General features: G+C 40.5%; 1 protein-coding gene across 8 annotated transcripts; it reads right to left on the bottom strand.

The window, feature by feature from the left end:
- Positions 1-482: 482 nt before the first annotated feature.
- On the bottom strand, positions 483-18,001 carry LOC101951747 (inverted formin-2-like). 8 transcript variants are annotated; one of them, XM_065593723.1, is made up of 14 exons: positions 17,871-18,001; positions 16,985-17,500; positions 15,876-16,018; positions 15,272-15,333; positions 13,544-13,658; positions 12,674-12,756; positions 11,468-11,568; positions 10,642-10,712; positions 10,374-10,481; positions 7,752-7,822; positions 5,936-6,053; positions 4,947-5,111; positions 4,234-4,336; positions 483-2,062 (listed from the first exon to the last, which is right to left on the bottom strand). In XM_065593723.1, the coding sequence occupies exons 2-14, from the start codon at positions 17,472-17,474 to the stop codon at positions 1,836-1,838; spliced, it is 1,857 nt and encodes a 618-aa protein (XP_065449795.1). In that variant the 5' UTR covers positions 17,475-17,500; positions 17,871-18,001; the 3' UTR covers positions 483-1,835. The 8 variants fall into 8 exon arrangements, with proteins under 8 accessions (XP_065449795.1, XP_065449793.1, XP_065449794.1 ...); XM_065593721.1 differs by having other exon boundaries at positions 483-1,514; positions 1,922-2,062; positions 16,985-17,982; XM_065593722.1 differs by having other exon boundaries at positions 17,593-17,982.
- Between the last annotated feature and the right edge of the window lie 3,333 nt (positions 18,002-21,334).

Here is a 21,334-nt window from a genome sequence, read left to right as displayed (position 1 = left end):
CAATGAACTCTGACAGGGACACAAGCTGACAGAGGGGGCACTGTGGAAGAGTCTACGGAATTTTTCCAGGGTTCCCATGCGTGAGATGGTTGGATACCTTGTAAGCAGACATATATATAGGGTTGATCATTGTTTTCAACATCTGTTTTCTCTGAAATTCTTTTGTTGTAAATAAATGATACTTTGCTTTCAGAAGGCTGTTTGGTCACTGATTAACACTGTCATTACCCTGGAAGATACAGGACTGCAGGGTCTGTGTCTAGGTCAGACCGGTTGAGATAATCACAGTTAGTACTAAGGGACTGCAACCCAGAGCCAGGTCTGAGAGTGAGAGAATCATGTGATTCCTGAGAGACAGGTGATCTCTAGAGGCCTGAGACCTAAGGAGTGTGTTTAGAGAGACCAGGAGGGCTCAGTTTAGTAAAAGAATGACCATGACCATTTTTTTCTTAATAGAAAACAAAACATACACAACAGGCAACTTTGTTTAGCATTGTACTGAGATGAACAAAGACAAGAACAAAATATGCATCAAGTACAAATAGAAAACAATACAATGTATACCTATTTTTAAACAATGCTCCATTAATAAACAGTCAATATTCTATTTTACAGTATATTTCAAAGTACTAATTATCAGACACTCAGTTTCTGTGTCTTGTTTCCTGCAGCCTATTCTTTGTACTTTTTCACCACAATTACACTTTATCACTGCAAATCAATGATCAAAGAGGAAACAAGAAGCAAACAACAAAACTACATTTCCCTTCAACTGGTTTTACTTGCAGCTTGGATTCTTCCACCATTGTAAGTAGTAGATAAGGGTGGACAATTAGTCACACTTCTCCAATTGATGCGGACCATTTTGACATCTGTGAGTTTATTATTTAAGGACCAAATGCTGAAGTCCTTTCTTGCTGAAGACAATTGGAATTTTGCCTAAGGGCTGGAGAATTTGGCCCTCATTAAAACTTAGCACTGCTTAAGAAACTGGTTTTGGGGTCTGCTTCTGCAGCTCCAGAAGTCAGTGGCTGGTTTGAGAGCACAAAGACGGCAGGACAGGCCCTTATAATTCAGTGGAACTTCTGTACCATACACTGAACTCTGTATTGCTTTTCATCAATTTAATGGAATTTTACTTTCTGCTACTAGTTTTTGTATAAAAATAATATGAATATAAGTTACCACCAGATGTGTGTTACTTACACTTGTCATTAGACAGTCCGATATGAAAGACATTCTTTTCAATACTGGCAATACAAGACATGTAATTAAATTAGTTCATATAAAATTCTAACTAATACGGCACAAAAGAAATAATAGGAAAGTGCATATATGCATGTTTGCATTAAAATAAGCTCATCTTTCTCACTTGATTAACTAAATCAAAACAAATATTTCAGCATCTTGCACACATAATATATAGACTAGTTCCTTGAAGCAAGCTGTTGTGAGGCACTTCAACAATGTAACTGTCTGGTAACTTCAGGTAATGGAAGCTGAAGTAACAGAAGCTAAAGAAAAATGAAGCAGCAGAGAAAGAATCTCTTGTCCATTATAAAGCATCAAAAATAATGCAAATAAAATCACTTATATCTGAGATTTCAATAGTAGCCTAAAGGAGCTAGGTACCTAAATTCCTTTGAAATTCAAAGGGAGCTAGCTAGGGTGACCAGACAGCAAGTGTGAAAAAGTGGGACGTGGGGGGGGGGGGGTAAATAGGAACCTATATAAGAAAAAGACCCCAAAATTGGGACTGTCCCTATAAAATCGGGACATCTGGTCACCTTAGAGCTAGCTTCCTAACTCCTTTGGGCTTCTTTGAAAATCCTAACCTATATCTTTTTAGCATTGTGTAATGGAAGACTAGAGTTTAATAGTTGTAGCCACATTGCAAGTGCAGTTGGGTCTGTACTCTTACCAGTTTCAGTAGGCGAGGTTTTGGGAACAATTTCTGGCTCAGACTTGTTCCTAGTAGTTTTCCATAGCTGAAAGCCTTTCCTTATATCTACTAATAAGGCATCAGTGATACATGCTTCTGGTCTCTCAGCTCCTTTTTGAACTATAAAGAATGAGATTATAATACATATCAAAATACTTTGATGCAGTGCACTCTGAAATCCTGAGAGACCGCTACAGCTAAGGGCCTGTCTCTCATCTGCAGATATGTGATCCTCAATTATATGCACAGATACAGAAACCAGATATTGGCTTGAAGGAACTTGTGACAGTCATTTGTGTCAGTAAATCAAAGATTAAGGTCCCAATCCTGCAAAGATTTATGCACTTAATTAACTTTATACAATAGGAGTAGTCTTATTGACTCCAATAGAACTACTCACTGAGCAAAATTAAGCATGTGCTTAACTCTCTGCTGGATCAAGGCCTAAGAATCCAGTCAGTACATGCTAATAGGACTTCACTTAATCCATTGCCATCCAATTTTTCCTCCTTAAAACAGAAATCTAGTTCATATATTTCAAACAAACAACCCAAAACACCATTACCATGATTCTAAAATGTCTAGGTGTATACATAGGATGGGAATTTTCAGAGGAGCTTAAATAACACCCAGGTTCTAACTTTATCAGAGCTGATAGTCCCCCAGCTTACTTTAATAAAAGTCAATGTGAATAGGAATTGCAGCTAAGAATGCCCACAAGTGCTGAAGTAGCTAGGCATACAGTTTTCTGCAATAAATAGTGAGGAAGAAACTTCAGTCCAGATTCCTAACTCATGTTTGAGTTATCATAGAATAGGGTTAGAAGGGACCTCAGGAGGTCATCTAGTCCAACCCCCTGCTCAAAGTAGAACCAATTCCCAACTAAATCATCTCAGCCAGGGCTTTGTCAACCCTGACCTTAAAAACCTCTAAAGAAGGAGATTCCACCACCTCCCTAGGTAACCCATTCCAGTGCTACCACCCTCCTAGTGAAAAAGTTTTTTCCTAATATCCAACCTAAACCTCCTCCACTGCAACTTGAGATCATTACTCCTTGTTCTGTTATACCCATATAGAATGAAATTCACCCTGATACAGTGGGCCAACACTGCTTGAATCCTTCTTAAACCCAATTTGGAGAGCTTAAATGGTGCAGAGGGCCTTGTGCTGTCTCTCTGCATAGGGGGTAAATTTCACTCTTAATTTTATATTTAAGTAACTTTCCAATATATTAAATTACTTTTTGTATTTACAGTAAAATGTAGATTATTCTAATTAGTAAGACTATATTAAATATAAGTTTACATTAAATGTACTGTTACGTGCTAATGACACAACATATTGGAAATACAGTCTGTCCAATGACAATCTTGGCCCTCTTGTGGTTGGTTATCAACATTCAGATTTTTCTTTAGAAGAAGTTTCTAAAGATCAGTAACTGGAATAGATGTTAAAACAAATAGGACTAAAGAAGAATTGAGCTTTTTTGGTCACAGATTCTTACTCAGAGCTTGTTGAAAAATGCAAGATATTTGTGTGTGAACATCCAATCAAACATTTACATGAATCCCGTTCAGCTGTGCTAATACTCCTTTTACATTCAATCTCGGAACAATCAAGTGATCAAATTTTACTGGCACAAACCTTCATGTAAAGTGAACTTAAAATATAAATGGAATTTTAAATTTAAACATGCACACATTTACACTAAAATGCATATCACTTAGGTGCATGCTTAACTTTAAGAATGCAAGTCATCCAGTTCCTATTCAGCAAAGCATGTGCTTAACTTTAAGCATTTGCTGAATCAGAGCCCTAATCGGGGGGAAGGGGATGCGGGGGGGGGGGGGGAGAGGAGGAGGAGAAGGGGAAGAGTAACATGTGCTTTGCCCAACACAGCTTAGTTTCAAATATTCCTTAACAGAGTCATATCCTAAAAAGATGCAAATGAGTGTTAAAAGAAATGCAAAGAAATCAGAAGCCTCCAAACTGAAATTAGCCTCTATTTCTGCTAATGCATTGTTTACCGTGAGTGATTATTTTTAGCTCTAGCCCCATTGTGAGGGGTGTAAGAAAAGAGGTGTGTACATTTTTATCATCCTTGTGTGAAAAGGGCTTCAAAATTAGTGGTTTTTTTTTTATTTCTTCCATATCTGATGGAATAAGTATGCCAAGGACTTAGAAAATTAACCAATGCTTTTTCAGTCACAAATCAGATCATCCACATCTATAGAGACATACATTCTCCTTAAAAGTAGCAAATAATTCCAAAATACTTTTGTGAGACTTACTGATATTTCCATATTCTCCTTTTTGCCGCTTAGCTTCCTCCTCTTCAAGCAGTTTCTTTCTTTTCTCTGCCTTTGTAGCTTGTTCCTTCCTTTCTTGGTTTTCCTACATCCAAACATCCAGAGAGAACGTGAAATAAAACATCTAAGAGAAAAGTTAACTGGAGAAGAGCTGACGGAGATATTTGCAGTTATAAGCAAAAGCTATTCCAAACATGCTTCTTCACTTGATACCCACTGCTGTGGCTCAGTCACTGGGCTGTTGGGATGAGTGGTAGAATGAAGGCTCTTCAGAGTAAACACCGGGTAGGCCTTCCCTACCATGTTTTGAATCTTGCTATTCAGTAAGATTTTACTCCCTTCTAAAAATGTATCAGTTTTGCTTACTCACTTTTACACATCGCTAGCTTTTACTTCACTGAGGCCAGCCAGTCATTTAAGGAGAGGCCAAGAGATTGGAGCGTCCTTAATTCTTTGTTACAAATAGTGGATTTTTGTAGTAGTTTGTTCACCCATTCTCTGCACACCTGCTTGGAGGTGGGGGGAACATAAGCAGGTGAATAGCCCCATTGACTCCTATGCACTCAAATCCAAGGTCTGGGTAGCCCATATATTGGTGTAAAGGGGCCTAGAAGGGAAGGGTAATTCATACTTCCATGCATGGGTGATAAGTTCAAATCACAATCTAGCCCTAATTATTCACAAGTGTAAACCACCTTTAGTGCCTTGATAAATAAATCCCTGAAGGTTTTCATTGTGTTAAACACATCTTCTAATGACAATTTGTTTCGATCTTCACAGAGGTAGTCTGCAAGTTCTGCCTTCTTCTTTTCAATGGTGGCAAGCTCCTCCTCCAGCTCTTTCCAACGGTTTATATGGCCCTGAGGCATATTTACAATGCAATTTATTCAGGTTAAAAGCAACATGCATCTCAATTACCCGGAAGTCTCAAGGGGAGGGGCAAAGTTGTTAACAAATCAGTGCAATAGCTTTTAGAAAAATCAGACAGAACTCTAAGTACTGCTTGCTTTGGAAACACAGCAATTCCTGGAAAGTTAGAACTAGTTACAGAATGCTACTTTGCTTGTAATTACATTACTTGTTGTTTTCCTCAAAAGTGTGTAACTATTGGAGAACCTCACCTACCCCTAACACATCATATAGTGTCACTGTCACAACATGACCACTTGGCGTTCTTGGCCAGCATTACATGGCTAAGCAGAAGATTTGAGGAACACGACTGCCTCCATGCCCTTAATTAATATTACCCTGCTTTAAGAGTATCTCTTTATAATATGACAGTCTCTGAAGGATGGTGTGATAGTGAATTATTTACTTTGGAGATGTGCAATACATATACAAGGGTTTAGTTTTGTTTAAGATGCACCTACTTTCTAACCACAGGAAGGGCCTGATCCTGTTATGTTAAGTTAAGCAGAGTTAGATTGGACCCATGATAATCAATGCTTATAAATGCATACGAAAGAACCTTTTTGTTCTTCAGGAATGTGAACAGTTTTTCAAGTAAAAAAACAGAAATAACTCCTCTGCTTTTCTAGACGATGTCATGCCGCAGTGGTACATCTGTATACTGTAGAAACCTAGGCTTAATTTTAGCTTTCTTCTGACCTGTTTGTGACCTCCTAGAGATATAGGACATCTTGGAAGAGGGAAGCATGAGATGGATCAGACCCATGTCACTTACTTGAATAGATTTTCCATACTGTGCTTTTAAATCATCTATTGATGACATGTTATGTTCAATTTTCAAAAGTTTCTTTAAATGGGCATCTGCCTCTGCCTTCATAACTTCAAAGTTGGTTCTGAAAATTGCACAGGAAGGTAGTAAACCAAGAGGATCGCAAACAATATAATGACTAGCCTGTTTTGTTAACAGAGGAAGGATGTAAAATCCCAATCCTGCAATAGCATCCCAATGGGTGGACCTCTGTACTCATGGGGAACCTCAAAAGCATATGTGGCGGCAGCATAGGGGTCCCAACATACCTTCCAGTTTCTGATTATCAAATCAAAGGCAAAGCATTGTATCCACATAACATGAGGCAGAATTGTACTGTACATCCAAACATAAACCGCTAAAGCAGCATTAAAGCCACCCCTCCTTTCATATTTACAAATGAAAACCTGGATATCTATTTAAATCAACAGGGTTTTTGGTTTGCAATTTGTTTTGAAAATTCTCACGGAGTGGCTTAACCCCAATACCATTAAATTAATAAATATATGATGAGCATATTTATACTAACAATACTCATATTTGAGCTTTAGGTAATGGGATATTTATTCTTTTACCTTCCAACAGCATTAGCAAGCTACTTCTTCAGAATTTAAGCTAAAGCCAAAATGCTCCCTATTTTCTTAAAATTAGTATGCGCTTTGCATTTAATTATTTAGCAACTGCTTGACCATGTAAGTCCATCTCCAAATGGAGTTTCTTTCAGTGACTAGCTGCAAGGAAAACATCAGACTCCTAGAATACAGTTTCTATGAATGCATATAGCATAAATCAGCACCAATTATAATGTTAATTCTGATGTGATGTTCCCTCAATGACTGTGTTCCTCTTTGGATAAATACTTAGTCATTGGGCAAAAGAGAGAAAGAAAATTACTCTGTAGTCCAGTGGTTATGGTCACCCCCGTAAAAGGTGAGACCCTGGGTCCAGTCTCTCTTTCATTATTTGTCCATAGTGGAATAGCTTTAGCAGGAGAAAGGGGGAGGGATAGCTCAGTGGTTTGAGCATTGGCCTGCTAAACCCAGGGTTGTGAGTTCAAACCTTGAGGAGGCCATTTAGGGATCTGGGACAAAAATTTGTCTGGGGATTGGTCCTGCTTTGAGCCGCGGGTTGGACTAGATGACCTCCTGAGGTCCCTTCCAACCCCAATATTCTATGATTCTAACTGAGGGAGCCCCACCTCAGAATATCCCATAGCTCAGTGGTTAGAGCACTGCTCTTGAGAGGTGAGAGCCCCCTGTTTACATCCTTTCTCCACTTTTGCCTGAGAAGGGGGAAATGGGACCTGGCTTTCCCATATCCCAGGCAAGTGCTCCAACCATTGAGCTACAAAGTTATAAGGCAGATGGCAGCGGCTCCTCATCCAGCCAAATTTTTAATCGGACCCGATCCAGCAGGATGCCTCTGAGCATGCCTACTGGTCAGATCAGGCCCTGCGTATGACTTATGCAGCCAAATGCCCAGCTCCCACTGGTTTGTGAAATCACTCTGGAGGATTAGGCAGTCTGCAGCAGTGCACATGTTCAGAGGCAGAATTATAGACACTTTGGGAAATCTGACTCTGGAAACATAGACTCAGAGCAAGTTTAGGTGTCTAAAGGGTTCGACAGGAGTTCTGCAGATTGCAGTAGAGCCAAAACTGGGACTTGAGTGCCTACGTCCCTGTTTTAGGCACCTAAATCTGGGGTTTATGTGACTAAGTACTTTTATGAATCCCACATTAAAGATTTAAAAAAAAAAAAAAAAAAAAAAAAAAGAGTCATACCCTGCTGCCTTTGAAACACATTCAAGGTCATTGGGAAGCTGTAGTAGATCCGGATGGTTTTTTTCAACTTCCTAAAATGTAAGTGAAATTTGTTTATTTTATATAGTGCATTTCCTTATACATTTGGGCACCGAGACAGTTAATTTAAAAAAGTGAGAACTGAGAAAGTACGGTTTACACATATTGGGGTAAGTTTAGCCCTATTATTACTATACTGATTTAAACAGTCTCATAGTTGTACATACAGGGAATATCAGTTTATCTAACTCTACTATGTTGTAATCTGATAATTGGTACATATAGGGTAAACGCTGCATCTTATAGTAAGTGCTCCATGCTAGATCCTCCACATACCTAACAAGAAACACTTCTTGAAACAGATTCTTGGGCAGAGCTAAAACACATAGAAGTCAAATCAGAGGTGTATGTGTAAAGTTTCCTTTGAATTGCTCTGACCCTAGTATGTTCCTATAGATGCTCTCCATTTGCACTGTGTTGACAAAGCAACCTGATGACTGTTCTGACTTGCGCTGGTCTATTACACCTACAAGGGGGCAAAAAATGCAACCCAGGAATGGCATGGCAAAGGAGCATCCTGAAGACACCTTTCTTCTAACCACACCCCCTTTTCCTGCCTTGCCAGCACCAGAGAGAATGTGGGCCATACAAGCCTCTGTTCCAGCTCTCTGCCACTTGCAGGATCACCTTTCACTGGGGTGATGCTCACCAGGGCTTGTGGCCAATGTTCACCAGCCATCCCGTGCGATGCAAGAACCTGACCTTCAGTCTCTCACTAATAGAGGACAGAAAATCCATTTCATTTGGTAGATTGGCCCTAGCATGAGAATAGCATGAATGAAGGTGCAAAGATAGGAAGAGGAGACAAAAGGAGCAGCAAGGAGATATTACATTAAAGAAGCTTTTAGAAAATGGAAATCATGCCTCCCCAATTTATTAGAATTCTTTGAGGGTGTCAACAAGCATGTGGACAAGGGTGATCCAGGGAAATGATCTGGGAAAAGAGGTAAACAGTGAGGTGGCAAAGTTTCCAGATGATACAAAATTACTCAAGATAGTTAAGTCCAAAGCTGACTACGGAGAGTTATCAAGGGATCTCACAAAACTGCCGATGAAATTCAAAGCTGATAAATGCAAAGTAATGCATAGTGGCAAACATAATCCCAACTATACATACAACATGATGGAGTCTAAATTAGCTGTTACCACTCAAGAAAGAGCTGAAGTCATTGTGGGTGGTTCTCTGAAAACATTCACTCAATGTGCAGCAGCAGTCGAAAAAGCTAACAATGTTGGGAACCATTAGGAAAGGGATAGAAAATAAGACAAAAGATCATAAAACCACTATATAAATCTATGATACGCCCACACCTTGAATGCTGTGGGCTGTTCTGGTCACCCCATCTCAAAAAAAAAAAAAAGATATTGGAATTGGAATACAAAGAAAGGCAACAAAAATGATTAAGGGCATGGAACAGAGGGCATATGAAGAGAGGGCATATGAAGAGAGGTTAAAAACCTGGGACTGTTCAGATAAGAAAAAAGGAGACAACTAAGGGCAGTGGCAGATTAGTCATTGGCCCAATTGGGCCCGTGCCCATGGGCTCCGGCCAATTGGGGGGGGTCCCAGAAAAATGGGGGCCCCTGCACTCTGACAGCTCCACCCGCCCGGCGCTCCTGCTGGGGAGCAGGATTGAGACATGGGGGCTTGCCTCACTCCACCCGCCCTGCACTCCAGCCAGGGAGCCGGGGCTTGCCCCACTCCACCCACCCAGCACTCCTGCAAGCCCCCGCACCCTGGCAGGAGCCCGGGGGGACTGCAAGCGGAAGAGGTGGGGAGGGGCCCCAACTTCCTCTGGCCCAGGGGCCCCACAAAACCCTAATCCACCCCTGACTAAGGGGCAATATTTTAGAGGTCTACAAAATCATGAATGGGTGGAGAAAGTGACTAAGGAAGTGTTATTCACCCGTTCACATGAGAACCAGGGGTCACCCAAAGAAATTAATAGGCAGCAGGTTTAAAACAAACAAGGAAGTACTTTGTCACACAACGCACAGTCAGCCTGTAGAACTCATTGCCAGGGGATGTTGTGAAGGCCAAAAATATAAGTGGGTTCAAAAAAGATAAGTTCATGGAGGATGGGTTCATCAATGGCTATTAGCCAATATGGTCAGGGATTCGACCTCATGTTCCGGTATGTCCCCAAGCCTCTGACTACCAGAAGCTGGTACTGGACGACAGAGGCCGGATCACTTGATAAATTCTCCTGTTCTGTTCATTCCCTCTAAAGTATCTGGCACTGGCCACTGTCGTACGACAGCATTCTGGGCTAGATGGACCATTGGTCTGACTCAGTATGGCCCTTTATACGTTAAGTCAAGAATAGGACCTCGGTAGAATTTAGATGGTACTGTATATGGATCTGATCCTGTCCTCACTGAGATCAATGGCAAATCTCCCTTTGTCAACAACAGGTGCAGGAGCAGATCTTAAAATGTAAGTGAGGTACATTTTAAATTAGATCACATTAACATTAGCTGATTGTACGTCTGGAAATATATTACATGCAAGACTAACTTCCCAGTAAGAAACTGCAGTGGTACCTCCAAAATATGGTGGAGCAGAGTAATAGGAGTTTGGTTTGCTTTGGTTTCAGTTAGTTTGAGCAAAGTGTTAATTTTAAAACCACCAGCATCTCCAGTGTGACGCCCCTAAAAGATAGATAAAATCAAATAAAATCCTTGTTTCAGCTTAAAAAAAGCTCCATGATTCAATTTTTGTTATTTTTATTTTATACATACGCAGAAGACTGGATTGCAATTATATTTTGCCATCTATCAAAATGTAATTATTTTTAAAAGCCTTACTTACATAGTTCAGAAAGTTTCCAACTTTAAGAATCAACAGACAGAAAATGGGCAGCCGGTGACTGGTAAGAAGTGCTAAAAAAATTAAAATGGATGGTTTAAATAAATTCAATGAAGGACTTTGAAATTGGATTTTCCTGAAGTTTAAACAGGGCTTGCACAAAGGTCTTTTCTCAGATTATGCAGGGCCAGTATTTTTATGGCTTTGGAAACATGCCAGACATAGAATTCGTTTGTGCATGTAAAAAGAAACAGGAATAAATAAGTTGAATAAAAGTGTCCCAAGTAGGCTTGGGCTGTATAGTTGCGTGGAAAGTTGATCTTCCCTTTACGTTTAGAATATGTCGGTGTATAAATTAATCAATAGGAGGAAGAACTGCTTGAACAATTTCTGAAGTGCATCAAGCCAAAAGGGTCAACATCAGGTGTTTTTCTGTGCATGTTCCCAATGGTTAAAAAAAAGTGATGGTTTTTGCACACACAAAAAATGAGCCGACATTAAAACAAAGAACAAATCGTCTATATGTAGAATTTGGGACCTTCCCCCTCACTAGTGGAGATCTTTGGTAGGAGTTAGTCAGCACACCTATATTTTACTCACAATCTGCTAGAAGCATTCCCCCATTCTGTGTGTTCCATCTCACAGCTGAACTGTACAAATTGCAGTTCTGCATTATTCCAGAAATGGGAATCTGTGGCTAGTGCTCCCACAGAGCTTCCTGTTCGATAATAAGAGACTCACTCGGCCTAGGTGTCATTCCATTTCAACTAATGGTGAGTTTTCACTTGGCTCTTAGCACAAAGCACTGATACAATTGCATCCCACTTACTTTCACAGGCTCTCCTGATCATTTGTGCTTCAGGCCATAGCAAATCTAACAGACTGCTTGTCTCTTCACATAACAGCATACATTCAATTCGCAACTGGTAGCTAAAAGAGAAAGTCAATGCAAGAAATACAGATGTGCTTAGCTGAAGCACGTCTAGCATGACAGCAACACATTGCTGAACTAAGACCAGCGCAAGTGTTATCTTGTTCTCTTAATGCCACCACATGAGATATTTCCCTCATTGGATTAGATTACAAATAAATCAAACAAATAAATCAAATGTTTTAGACATTTAGACAAGTGTCCTATAAACAATTATCATGCCCCCTCCCACCAGAACACCCACAAAGGCAACATCATATTGCAACCTATGCAAGAGAAACACATCATAGCAGTTATGGTAATAAAATAATAACACTTAGCACTTCCCATCAGTAGATCTCAAAGCACTTTACAAATGGGGAAACTGAAGCATAGGGAGGTGAAATGATTTGCCCACGGTCACCCAGCAGGCAAGTGGCAGACCTGGGAATAGAACCCATGTTTCCTGAGTCCCAGTCCACTAAACCACACTGCTTCCTGTTATACAGCTTTGTCTGGGGTTTGTGCTTCTCCTCTTAAATGAGAGGCAGTGTTTGCCAGCATGGAAATCCTGAATCCTGCTCAGTGATCCACAGTAATGTATACGAATGTTCGAATAGCCAAGAAAGCATTTTAAAGGGGTTATTTTAAAGCAATAAATGCAGTTCGAGACAGATACAAACATTTCTACAGCATTTTGCAGAAAGTTAAAAACAGTCTCTCTGTGAATGCAGAATAGTCAAACCTTCAGATTTTTTGTAGAACATCACTACAATTTACAACATCACAGTGTTCTCATAAATAGTACAAAGATGACAGTATGTCTGCCAGTCTGCCCAGTTAATTCAGGAAGGCTGCTCCTCTGGTCAAACACTGCCTGGCACACACATAATCCACTATTTAGTGTATATTATGGGACCCCTGACAGTGGCCGGTGCAGAGAAGAAAGGAGTCTACTACAGCTACAAATAGAGGAGTTGCTACTTAAGGTTAAGCAGGAGAGGCACATGCTTCTAGTGTTGTGGGCTTAGTCCCCAGGGATGATCCATGTTGACAGAGAGTGAGAGAGAAAAAAAACTCTCTCACACACACACTCACACACCCACCAGTGAAGATTTCCCTTACCTAGCAATCTTGAGGAGGAGGAGATAAAATTGGTCTGCATTTGCTAGTTTTGCTTTTTCTTTGCAGGATTTCAGGTTCTCTGTCTAACAAGGAATAAATCCATTAACACGAATAATTGCATTTGGTAATTGCATTCCGTACTCACAGAGCCCACTTTTCAAAAGTGACTGCCTGATGCTGCACATATCAATGAGTATTTCAATGGACAAGGTGGGCAATTGAGCATGCAAGGACCGTTTTGTGAGTGCAAATTCATAGATGGTCTCTGCTCTAAAGAGCTTACACCATCTTTTTGTTCTGTGTTTGTATGGCAACCAGCACAATGGGGTCCGTGTCTGAGGATCTATCACCAGACAAATGAATATTAATATACACCCAAGTTAGGCAGCCACTTCTGAACTTAAAGGTTCCCTCCTTATCACTAAAGTCCCTCTGGAAATCTGGCTTCTTTAGAGAAGCATATATATGCTAACACAGTGGTTTTTAACCTATGGTCTATGAACCCCCTGGGGTCTGCAGACTACGTCTAAGAACAAAAGTTTTCAACCTGTGGTCCGCAGACCGCAGTCTAAGATTTCCAAAGGGGTCTGCACCTCCATTCAAAAAATTTTAGGGGTCTGCAAATGAAAAGAGGTTGAAAACCACAGTGCTAACATATTTTAACATTAGACTATCACCCAGCCAATATAAAAGAACCACTGTGCTAAACCCAGTGTTTTAAGAACATAACCTAAGTGATCTCTCTCCTGCCATCCATCTCCACCCTCTGATATGTTCTTATCTTAAGAGCTGGGACTGTGACTTTGTCTGTATTTTATACAGAACCAAGCACGCTGTAGATGTGTAAGAATGAATAGATAGTGTCAATACCTCATGCTTTTCAGGCAGTAGCTTAATTAGCTGCTTCAGAGTGTCAGCATCAAACTTGGTCCTGTCCCCTTTCTCAATCATGTCAGCAACCTCCTCATTCGAGCTGCAGGAAAGACTTAAAAGCTACAGTAGAACTAGGAGTAACATGCCAAAAATAAGAGGAACCGATTCCGCAGCTAACATTGTATCAGTAATGGATCAAGGTCAAATGGAAGTTACTGCTTTTCCCCTCTACTGCGCTTACCTACCTTTACTTCTAGGATCATAGGTGTGCTAGAAAAATAGGATGATACTAAGCGGGAAACTGTCAAGATAGGTTCTTGGTACATTCCTGCTTAGATTATTAAAACGGGAAGAATTTTAGAAGCCTGATGTATTTGTCACTGTTTGTTTGTTTATGTTTCTTGGCAACATTTTGAACTTCACTTGGCTTGCTCACTGAACCTAGAGGGCTCCATTTGGTTGAGTTTCTAGTATCATAGGAAAAGATTCTCCCCCTGCCAGCTTCCTCCTCTCCCTTCCCCCCTCCTCCCACGCCACCTTTCAGAGAAGTCAAAGCAAAAGACAACTCTCCTTTTGCTTTAATGAAGACATTTCACTAGTTTGGGATGGGCCCAAACCAGAATGTTTTATCCAAACCCCCTCTTGACCTCTCCCTGCTGTCCCAAACTTGGTGAAACAAGATACATTTGACTTGAATCCAAAAAAATTCTGGTGTTGGTTCTGCAAAACCACAGCTGCTATACTAATTGGGGTAGAGCACGACCACCAAGCTGAGAGCAGAAGAGGTCACGCTTACATGGATCTCATCACTCACAAATGGAAGGGCAGGGTCAGCTAGCTCTGCAACACCATCCCAACCTCTCTCTGATCCCACGTGGGCCTCTCTCTACCTTTAGGGTCCATGCAGAGGGAGGAAGCAGTGACTGGATGGGCTACATGCCATTCTTTCCATCCTCCCACCCCTACATCACACACACAGTGCAACATTTATACTAAGTTAATACAGGCTGGGGCTGAGTTATCTTTTCCAGGACATTCCCTCCATGGTACTGATTTCCTCTGAAAGGTGGGTCCTGGAGTAACCATGGCCCGGTAGGAGTACATTGCAGTGTGGCTCCAGTGGAGATGTCCTGTTACATGGTGTGTGTGTAGAAAGTGCACCTTCACCATGTGATCACATGGGGAAATCTCTGTGGAAGAGATTTGGCCAAGGACCTGCTGCGAACTCCTCCCCTTCGCAGCATCCTATGGGCTAATTCAGCACATGATTTTGACAACATTCTACTATTAATTAGTAGGCTATTTTCCTCTTAAAAGAAAAATGACTCAAGACTGACTACATTTTGGGTCTAAATTACTTGAAGTGTTTCTTTAAATTATTAAATGGATTTAGAACTTCCAATCAGGAATCTCCATGCACATTTGATGTCAGCAATTAACATTTATGTCACTAATGCCCAGCAGATGCACCAATCTGAAAGATTCCTTTGTTATTATGTATGAATATTCCCTTTCTGGATGCTTAGCCAATTCACCCTTAGGTCCTATAGCACAATCCTGGACTTGGTCCAGGAATATATTGCCAGGCACATTACTGTTTTAAAAGAAAGCACATTTTGACTCCCTAATAAAGATACTTTAGGGGATCTAAAATATTACTGTTGAATTGATTTGCATACCATGGTTGTATTTTATTCAAACATTGAGGTACTCTTCAAATCTTACCATTTAAATTGCTTCAAAAATATGTTCAAGAGGAGGCTTTTCTTCATATCTATAAATGTGATCTGTGTCAAAAAAGGCAATCAGATGAGAAGAAACGTTTTCCTTGATTTTAATAAAATATAGGCAAGGGCTTTTTGATTTTAGTGTATCTGGTTTATATTACTTACATGGCACTTTTCATACGTTAAGCTCAAATCAGTTCACAAAGGAGTGCAAGTATCATCTGCTTACAGCTAGAGAAACTGAGGCACAGAAAGGAGAAGCCATTTGTCCAAAGACTGTAAGGGGGCAGAGTACCCCAGCATGCCTGACTCCCAGTCAGTACCCACCCACAAGACTGCATGTAACCTTCATTGGCACTAATGAAATATTGTTTACTGTAACACTGCCTATCATATGCCCTAAAAGCATATGCCATATGCTATCAAAGGCACAGGGAGGGACTATATCCCTGGCATCTTACTGCGTTATGAAAGGCTAATACGAATAAAGAGTCAACTATGGTATAAAAACACAGGAGACAACTAAAAAGAAAAGTTTTTCATTTTAGGTGGGTCATTTCCATGATCTTTACATTAGCCAGAAGTGAGGCATGCCCAAGTACCTCTTTTGGTTCCTTTATTTTGGGTACTGCTGTCTCCTTGGGGCTTGTTTGTGAAACACAGAAGAGTTGCTCTATGCTTGTGTAATCAGGTTCTATAACGTCATCACTGCTGCTGGTCACTGAAGCCCACATGGAGCGACTTTCTGAAAAAGATAAGGTAATAAGACTGGCTACAGAGACATCTGTAAACTCAGCACATCATGTTCAATGCAATACTACTTACTAAAAGGGAAACACTGGGAAATTATCTAAGAGCAGCAGTTCCCACAGACAATATCCCAAAAGTTTGAAGGCTAATTAAATCAGGAAAACTACAGCCATTTGTAATTAAATGAACTGAAGACAGCAACCGAGCTGAATGGATTCTACTAACTTCTGTTTGCTCTAGCTGATCGGCTACATATTGCGGAGTAGCAATATGCGCACACAGGACATTGAGCTCAAATTAGGTTAACATCTCTGCTTAAAATACTTAAGGACTCCCAAGGCTGCATAAACTCTCCTGGAAATGGGCTGGTGACTGATGTTTTCTGGCAGTGCAAGATCTGTTTCGCTGCTTCCATCAAAAATAATAATGTCAGAACATCAGTTAAAAAAAAAACCTATACCACACATTGGTGAAGTTCATTGCTAAAACATTAGTGTGCTCTCTAAATGAATTTGTAGTACTGTAGACCCTTCTACGCAAAAATCTTTAAAAACATTAAATTAGTAAAGTCTCTACACCCCTCTGTAATAACCCCATTTTATGGAAGAGAAACTGAGGCAGAGAGAGAGAGAGAGAGAGAGAGGTTGAGTGACATGTCAAAGGCCTCACTTAGCAGAGCTGGAAACAGAACACAGATCTTATGACTCTCAGTTCTGTGCTTCACCCCCAAGGCCCTCTTACTCAAGCAAATATTTCTACTAACTAAAAGCCCAGTTTCTCAAGCCCCACTATGCAGTGGGATGCTTGATGGGAGGGGAAGGGGAGACACGACTCAGAGCAGGTGTAAGGAGCCACCTACTTGGAGCAGCTTGTGGTGATCAGGGCCTAACCTTTGGTGGTGATGTTTTTCTTAAAAAGAGTTGTAAAGTCATTAAATGAATGCAGTGTTACAAGCACCTACCTCTCACCACATCCCAGGGAAGCTTCTGCCAGTCAAATGGCTTCATTCGTAATGTTGGTGTCTTTGCCTTCTTAGGACAAGGCTCGCTTTCATGTCCAGAAGAAGCACCATCAGGTGCAGCATTACTGCATGATGGGGGATAAGAAGGTGGCATAGGTACCATACTTCGCCCAACGCAAGGCCACAGAGGGGGCGGTGGGGGCAGTGGTGATGGTGGCAGAGCAGGAAGTGGAGACGCACACTGCCTTGGCAGTGCTGAACAGGCCGGTAGCTGGGAGGATGGAGAGTTCTCTGAAGTTCTTAGTGGCTGCCGTGAAAGGGTTAGAGTTTCAGGAGGGCAGATAGTTGTAGCAGTGCACTGATCTGCACTGAGGGACTCCTCTTCTAAGTCCATGTCAACTTGAATACACTTGTTCACTTTTTGAACCAATCTCTTTTGTGCCAACTTGTTACCATTTGGACATTTCTTGTGTGCTGGAAGTCTCTCCATGGCTTCCTCAATGTTGTTTTCCTCTTCTACAAAATAATAAAGCCTATGGATTAGCGAGGTTCTCCAGTACTGACTAATGAAAAATTCCATATGGAAATACAAAAGGAGCAGGCCTTACTTGAAATATTTCACCTGTTGATGTTTAAATCTGCTTTGCACGAACAAATTCTATTTTAAACATGGTTTTAACACGTCCATGTCAGGAAGTAATCCAGCATCAATGAAAGCAAAGCCCAGACCACAAACCCATGCATTGTCTCCACTGTATTCCCCACCCTTGCATCGCAACTTTAAAGCAATGAGAAGCAGGTACTAGCTAAGGGGAAACAATCATTCTGCTTCCCTTGTTGCTCCCTTTCCCTATCACTCATCCATTCATTGGGCTGTTTCACCTACTTCAAGGACTGAGAGGAAGTCAGTGCAGACACTTCCCCCTTCCCACAGTCATTCACCTGTGAGGGAAAAGACCAAACAGAAATCTGATAGAAGCCACACCTAGAATGAGTCACCCAGGCCTGAGATCCAAGAATCCTAAGTATTGCCACTGAAATTACTTAGGCTTCAGAAATGAGAGGCCCCTGAAAGAAGCTGTAGGTAATATGAGTAAATAGTCTACACCTGGGGATAGCCCAGGGTTATGTGGCAGGGCTGGCTCATTGCCCTAGAAGCCTACATATGGCATGAGTAAATTGCAGACAAGCTTGAAAATTAGCCAATTATTCCTATTTTTTGTTTTTTCTCTCAATCAATTTTTAATCTATGGTAGATCTTTATCTCTCACCCTGCGATTGTTTAGTTTCCTTCATAGCCTCTTGCAAGGGATCCCCTCAAAGGCTTTTTGAAAGTTCAGCTAAATCATATCCAGTGGTTCTCCCACATTCACTACTCTATGGATTCTCCCAGAGAATGTTAATAGGTTGGAGAGGCAGAGTTCTCCTTTATAGTAGCCAGGCTGATACAACCACATCACAACACATTCCTCAGTGTTTCAAAGAGGTAGTTGTATCAGTATGTCTTAAAAACTAGAACTGTCAACAGGCCAGAAAACATTAGTTTCCTACCCTCAGTGAAGTCACTAGCTAATTAGCAACATAGTGGCTAAGGCTGGAGAAATGAACAAGGCTAATGTAGCTTTAAACAGGGGGCCCAATCCAGAAAACTCTCATACACATGCCTAGCTTTATGCAAGTGAGTAGTCCCATTGAATTCAATGGAATTTCTCACAGGCATAAGTGTTTGCAAGCTCAGGTTCAAGTTCTGAATGCCTGGTCAAATGAAGTCCCTGTGAACTTTTCCCCCCATATTTTATTGGAAGTGTCAAATGAATGGGAAGAGGACCAGAAGGGTCCCTTGCTGGCAAGACAATTGCAAGTAAGAACCTGATATAGGACCTATATAGGAGCCAGATAGGAGAAGTTGCAGAGATGGACAAATTGAAAGAGATCTCAGGGAAACCAGCAGCCCTTTGTGCCCACATGGACCTAATTGTAGGACTAGGACCTAATTTCTCTCTCCTTATATCACCGTGGTCTCCCAGAGCAGATAGTCCAATCCTTTAGTAATGATTTTTTTAAAGTGGCATCCATTTCTGTGACTAGCATAAAGTAAATGTCATTTCACACTGTCCATTACCACTACCATGGATCAAAAAGGTGCTAGAATGCCTTGGAAAGGAAGTTTGCTGGCACCTTAGACCTCTGTGAAAGATACTAGCCTATGAGATCAATATCTAAAGGACAGTTTGCTTTTGAAAACCCTATGGGCTTATTGTAGCTTATTGTTATATCATTTGGTCTACATGGAGTACTAATAATATCTGATCAGATAATGGACTTACCCATGGAGATGTAAGGCAGTCTACCACATCTAAACAATAATACCCTACTCTTATATAAGCCTTTCCTCGGTATATCTCAAACCATTGTACAAGAGATGGCTTAGTAGCATTAATTTCTTTTCATAGATGGGGAAAATAGACAGAAAGATAAGTGACTTATTTGAGGTGGCAGAATGGAAATAGACTTCCGGTCTCCTGACTCCCAGTCTAGTGGCCTATCCACTGATCCCTGTTGCCTCCCTCACCTAGAGGACCTAGCTGTCTCAATGGCAGACTGGAGGGAATATATGAAACAATGTAATAGCTATCTAGCAGAACATTTGAGTGCCCTCTGCCCCATTAAGCCACCAACTTGAAAGTGGTGAGAGAAGAAGCCTACTGCCTTGCAAACGTGATGTGAAAAGATGTGGGGAGGCCACAGGTGGGGCAGGGAGAAGGCATTAAGAACTGCCCGAGACAAAAAAAAGAAAAAGAAAAAAAAGAAAAAAGGTGTGAAGATGCTTCCTGGTTTCCTTGGCTACCTACTGACATTTTATAACAAACTTTACCAGTCGTCTTCATCACTAACATCAAGAGGAAAGCAGGTGGAAACACTGCCTATTGCACTTCAAATGGCAAGGAAGCTAAGATCTATAGGCAGTGGGAAGACTTCTCTAAGGATTGCAGGTAAACATCTACTCCTTTAAATAATTTATGTAGCAGCAATAACTTCACTTGCATCTGAAGAAGTGAGGTTCTTACCCACGAAAGCTTATGCCCCCAGTACTTCTGTTAGTCTCAAAGGTGCCACAGGACCCTCTGTTGCTTTTTACAGATTCAGACTAACACGGCTACCCCTCTGATACTTAGCAATAACTACGGCTCTGATCATGCAATTGGGCACAGGTTTAACATACATGTGAGTAGCACCATTGACTTTAATGGCACTATGAGTAAAGTTATTCTCAGGTATGTTTGTTGGACCGAAGCCTTAGTATTTATATAATGCTTTGTATTTCCAAAGTTCTGGATTAACATTCAGTAATTAATTTAAAAAGTGATTTGCAAAGGGATACAGAAGTCAATGATAGAGTTGGGATTAGAACTCAGAAATTTACCGGTTCCCAGTCCTATACTACTGCCCTAAAAATTCTACAGTAACCCAAACCAACTCTCATCCCAAAAGGCCAGCACCTTTTATACTGATGATAATATATTCACTGACTTTATAATATATCCACAGTAAACTTGGGAACAATGGCACCTAAGTTAAAAGAAAGTGTTAAGACTGTTGGCTTGTGGTTTTTAATCTTTATGAACAAGAGCTTTGCATTAGAAACCAGCAAAAGCATCAAATCAGTCAAAGTTACATTTGATTTATGTATGAAATGGAATCACTTCAAATTTTACATAGCCAACTGCTAAAGACCTAAAGTAGCAAATGAGCATTATTTATATCTGCTGTCTACTTGAAGTCTCTCACTGTGACTTTCCATAATGATTTTTGTACAAATAATCACTAATGCTTTCCCAAAGGTAAAATAGATTTTGATTTCTTTTATGCAAGCAACTTAATGTATCCCCTTCAGGATCGTACAGTCTTTGTATTAAAGTTGTACAGATGTTTGTAATTACTCTAGCAGGGTAAGTGAGGATTTTATTACTGTGAACTATCTGAATAAGAAATAATCCTTTCGGTGTTATAAGTGTTAAGACTAAAATGAGATGATAAATATTATATTAGAAATAATCATCTTAAACTTCTACTGCTTATGCATGTTAATTATGCTATTGGTGGAATCGGTAATAGACTTAATTAGGAAGCTTTATTTTGTTTCAGAGAACTGTTTTAAGTTATTACTGTAGGATTCTTATACAGGCAGAGCAACTTTTTAAAAAAAACCTGTTTAAATATGAATGTTATGTACACTTATAGTTAATATGCTTTGAATGATAAAGGGGTTTATAACAAAGTGCAACCATAGATTATACTTTGAGAACCTCTAGAGAAATCCATGCTGTTAGACAGTTTAAGAGTTTACTA

Source organism: Chrysemys picta, chromosome 4 (assembly GCF_011386835.1).
Source record: "Chrysemys picta bellii isolate R12L10 chromosome 4, ASM1138683v2, whole genome shotgun sequence".
Lineage (NCBI taxonomy): Eukaryota > Metazoa > Chordata > Testudines > Emydidae > Chrysemys > Chrysemys picta.
This window is presented reverse-complemented; position numbering and strand designations above follow the sequence as displayed.

What these genes read in the sequence shown, in the direction of transcription:
- LOC101951747 (XM_065593719.1), bottom strand. Translation starts at nt 17,564, where the DNA reads ATGGAATTTTTCATTAGTCAGTACTGGAGAACCTCGCTAATCCATAGG. An exon ending in TTGGAAACTTTCTGAACTAT is followed by an intron (nt 10,482 to 10,641) that starts GTAAGTAAGGCT and finishes TCTATCTTTTAG; the next exon opens with GGGCGTCACACTGGAGATGC. An exon ending in AGTATGGAAAATCTATTCAA is followed by an intron (nt 5,112 to 5,935) that starts GTAAGTGACATG and finishes AATATGCCTCAG; the next exon opens with GGCCATATAAACCGTTGGAA.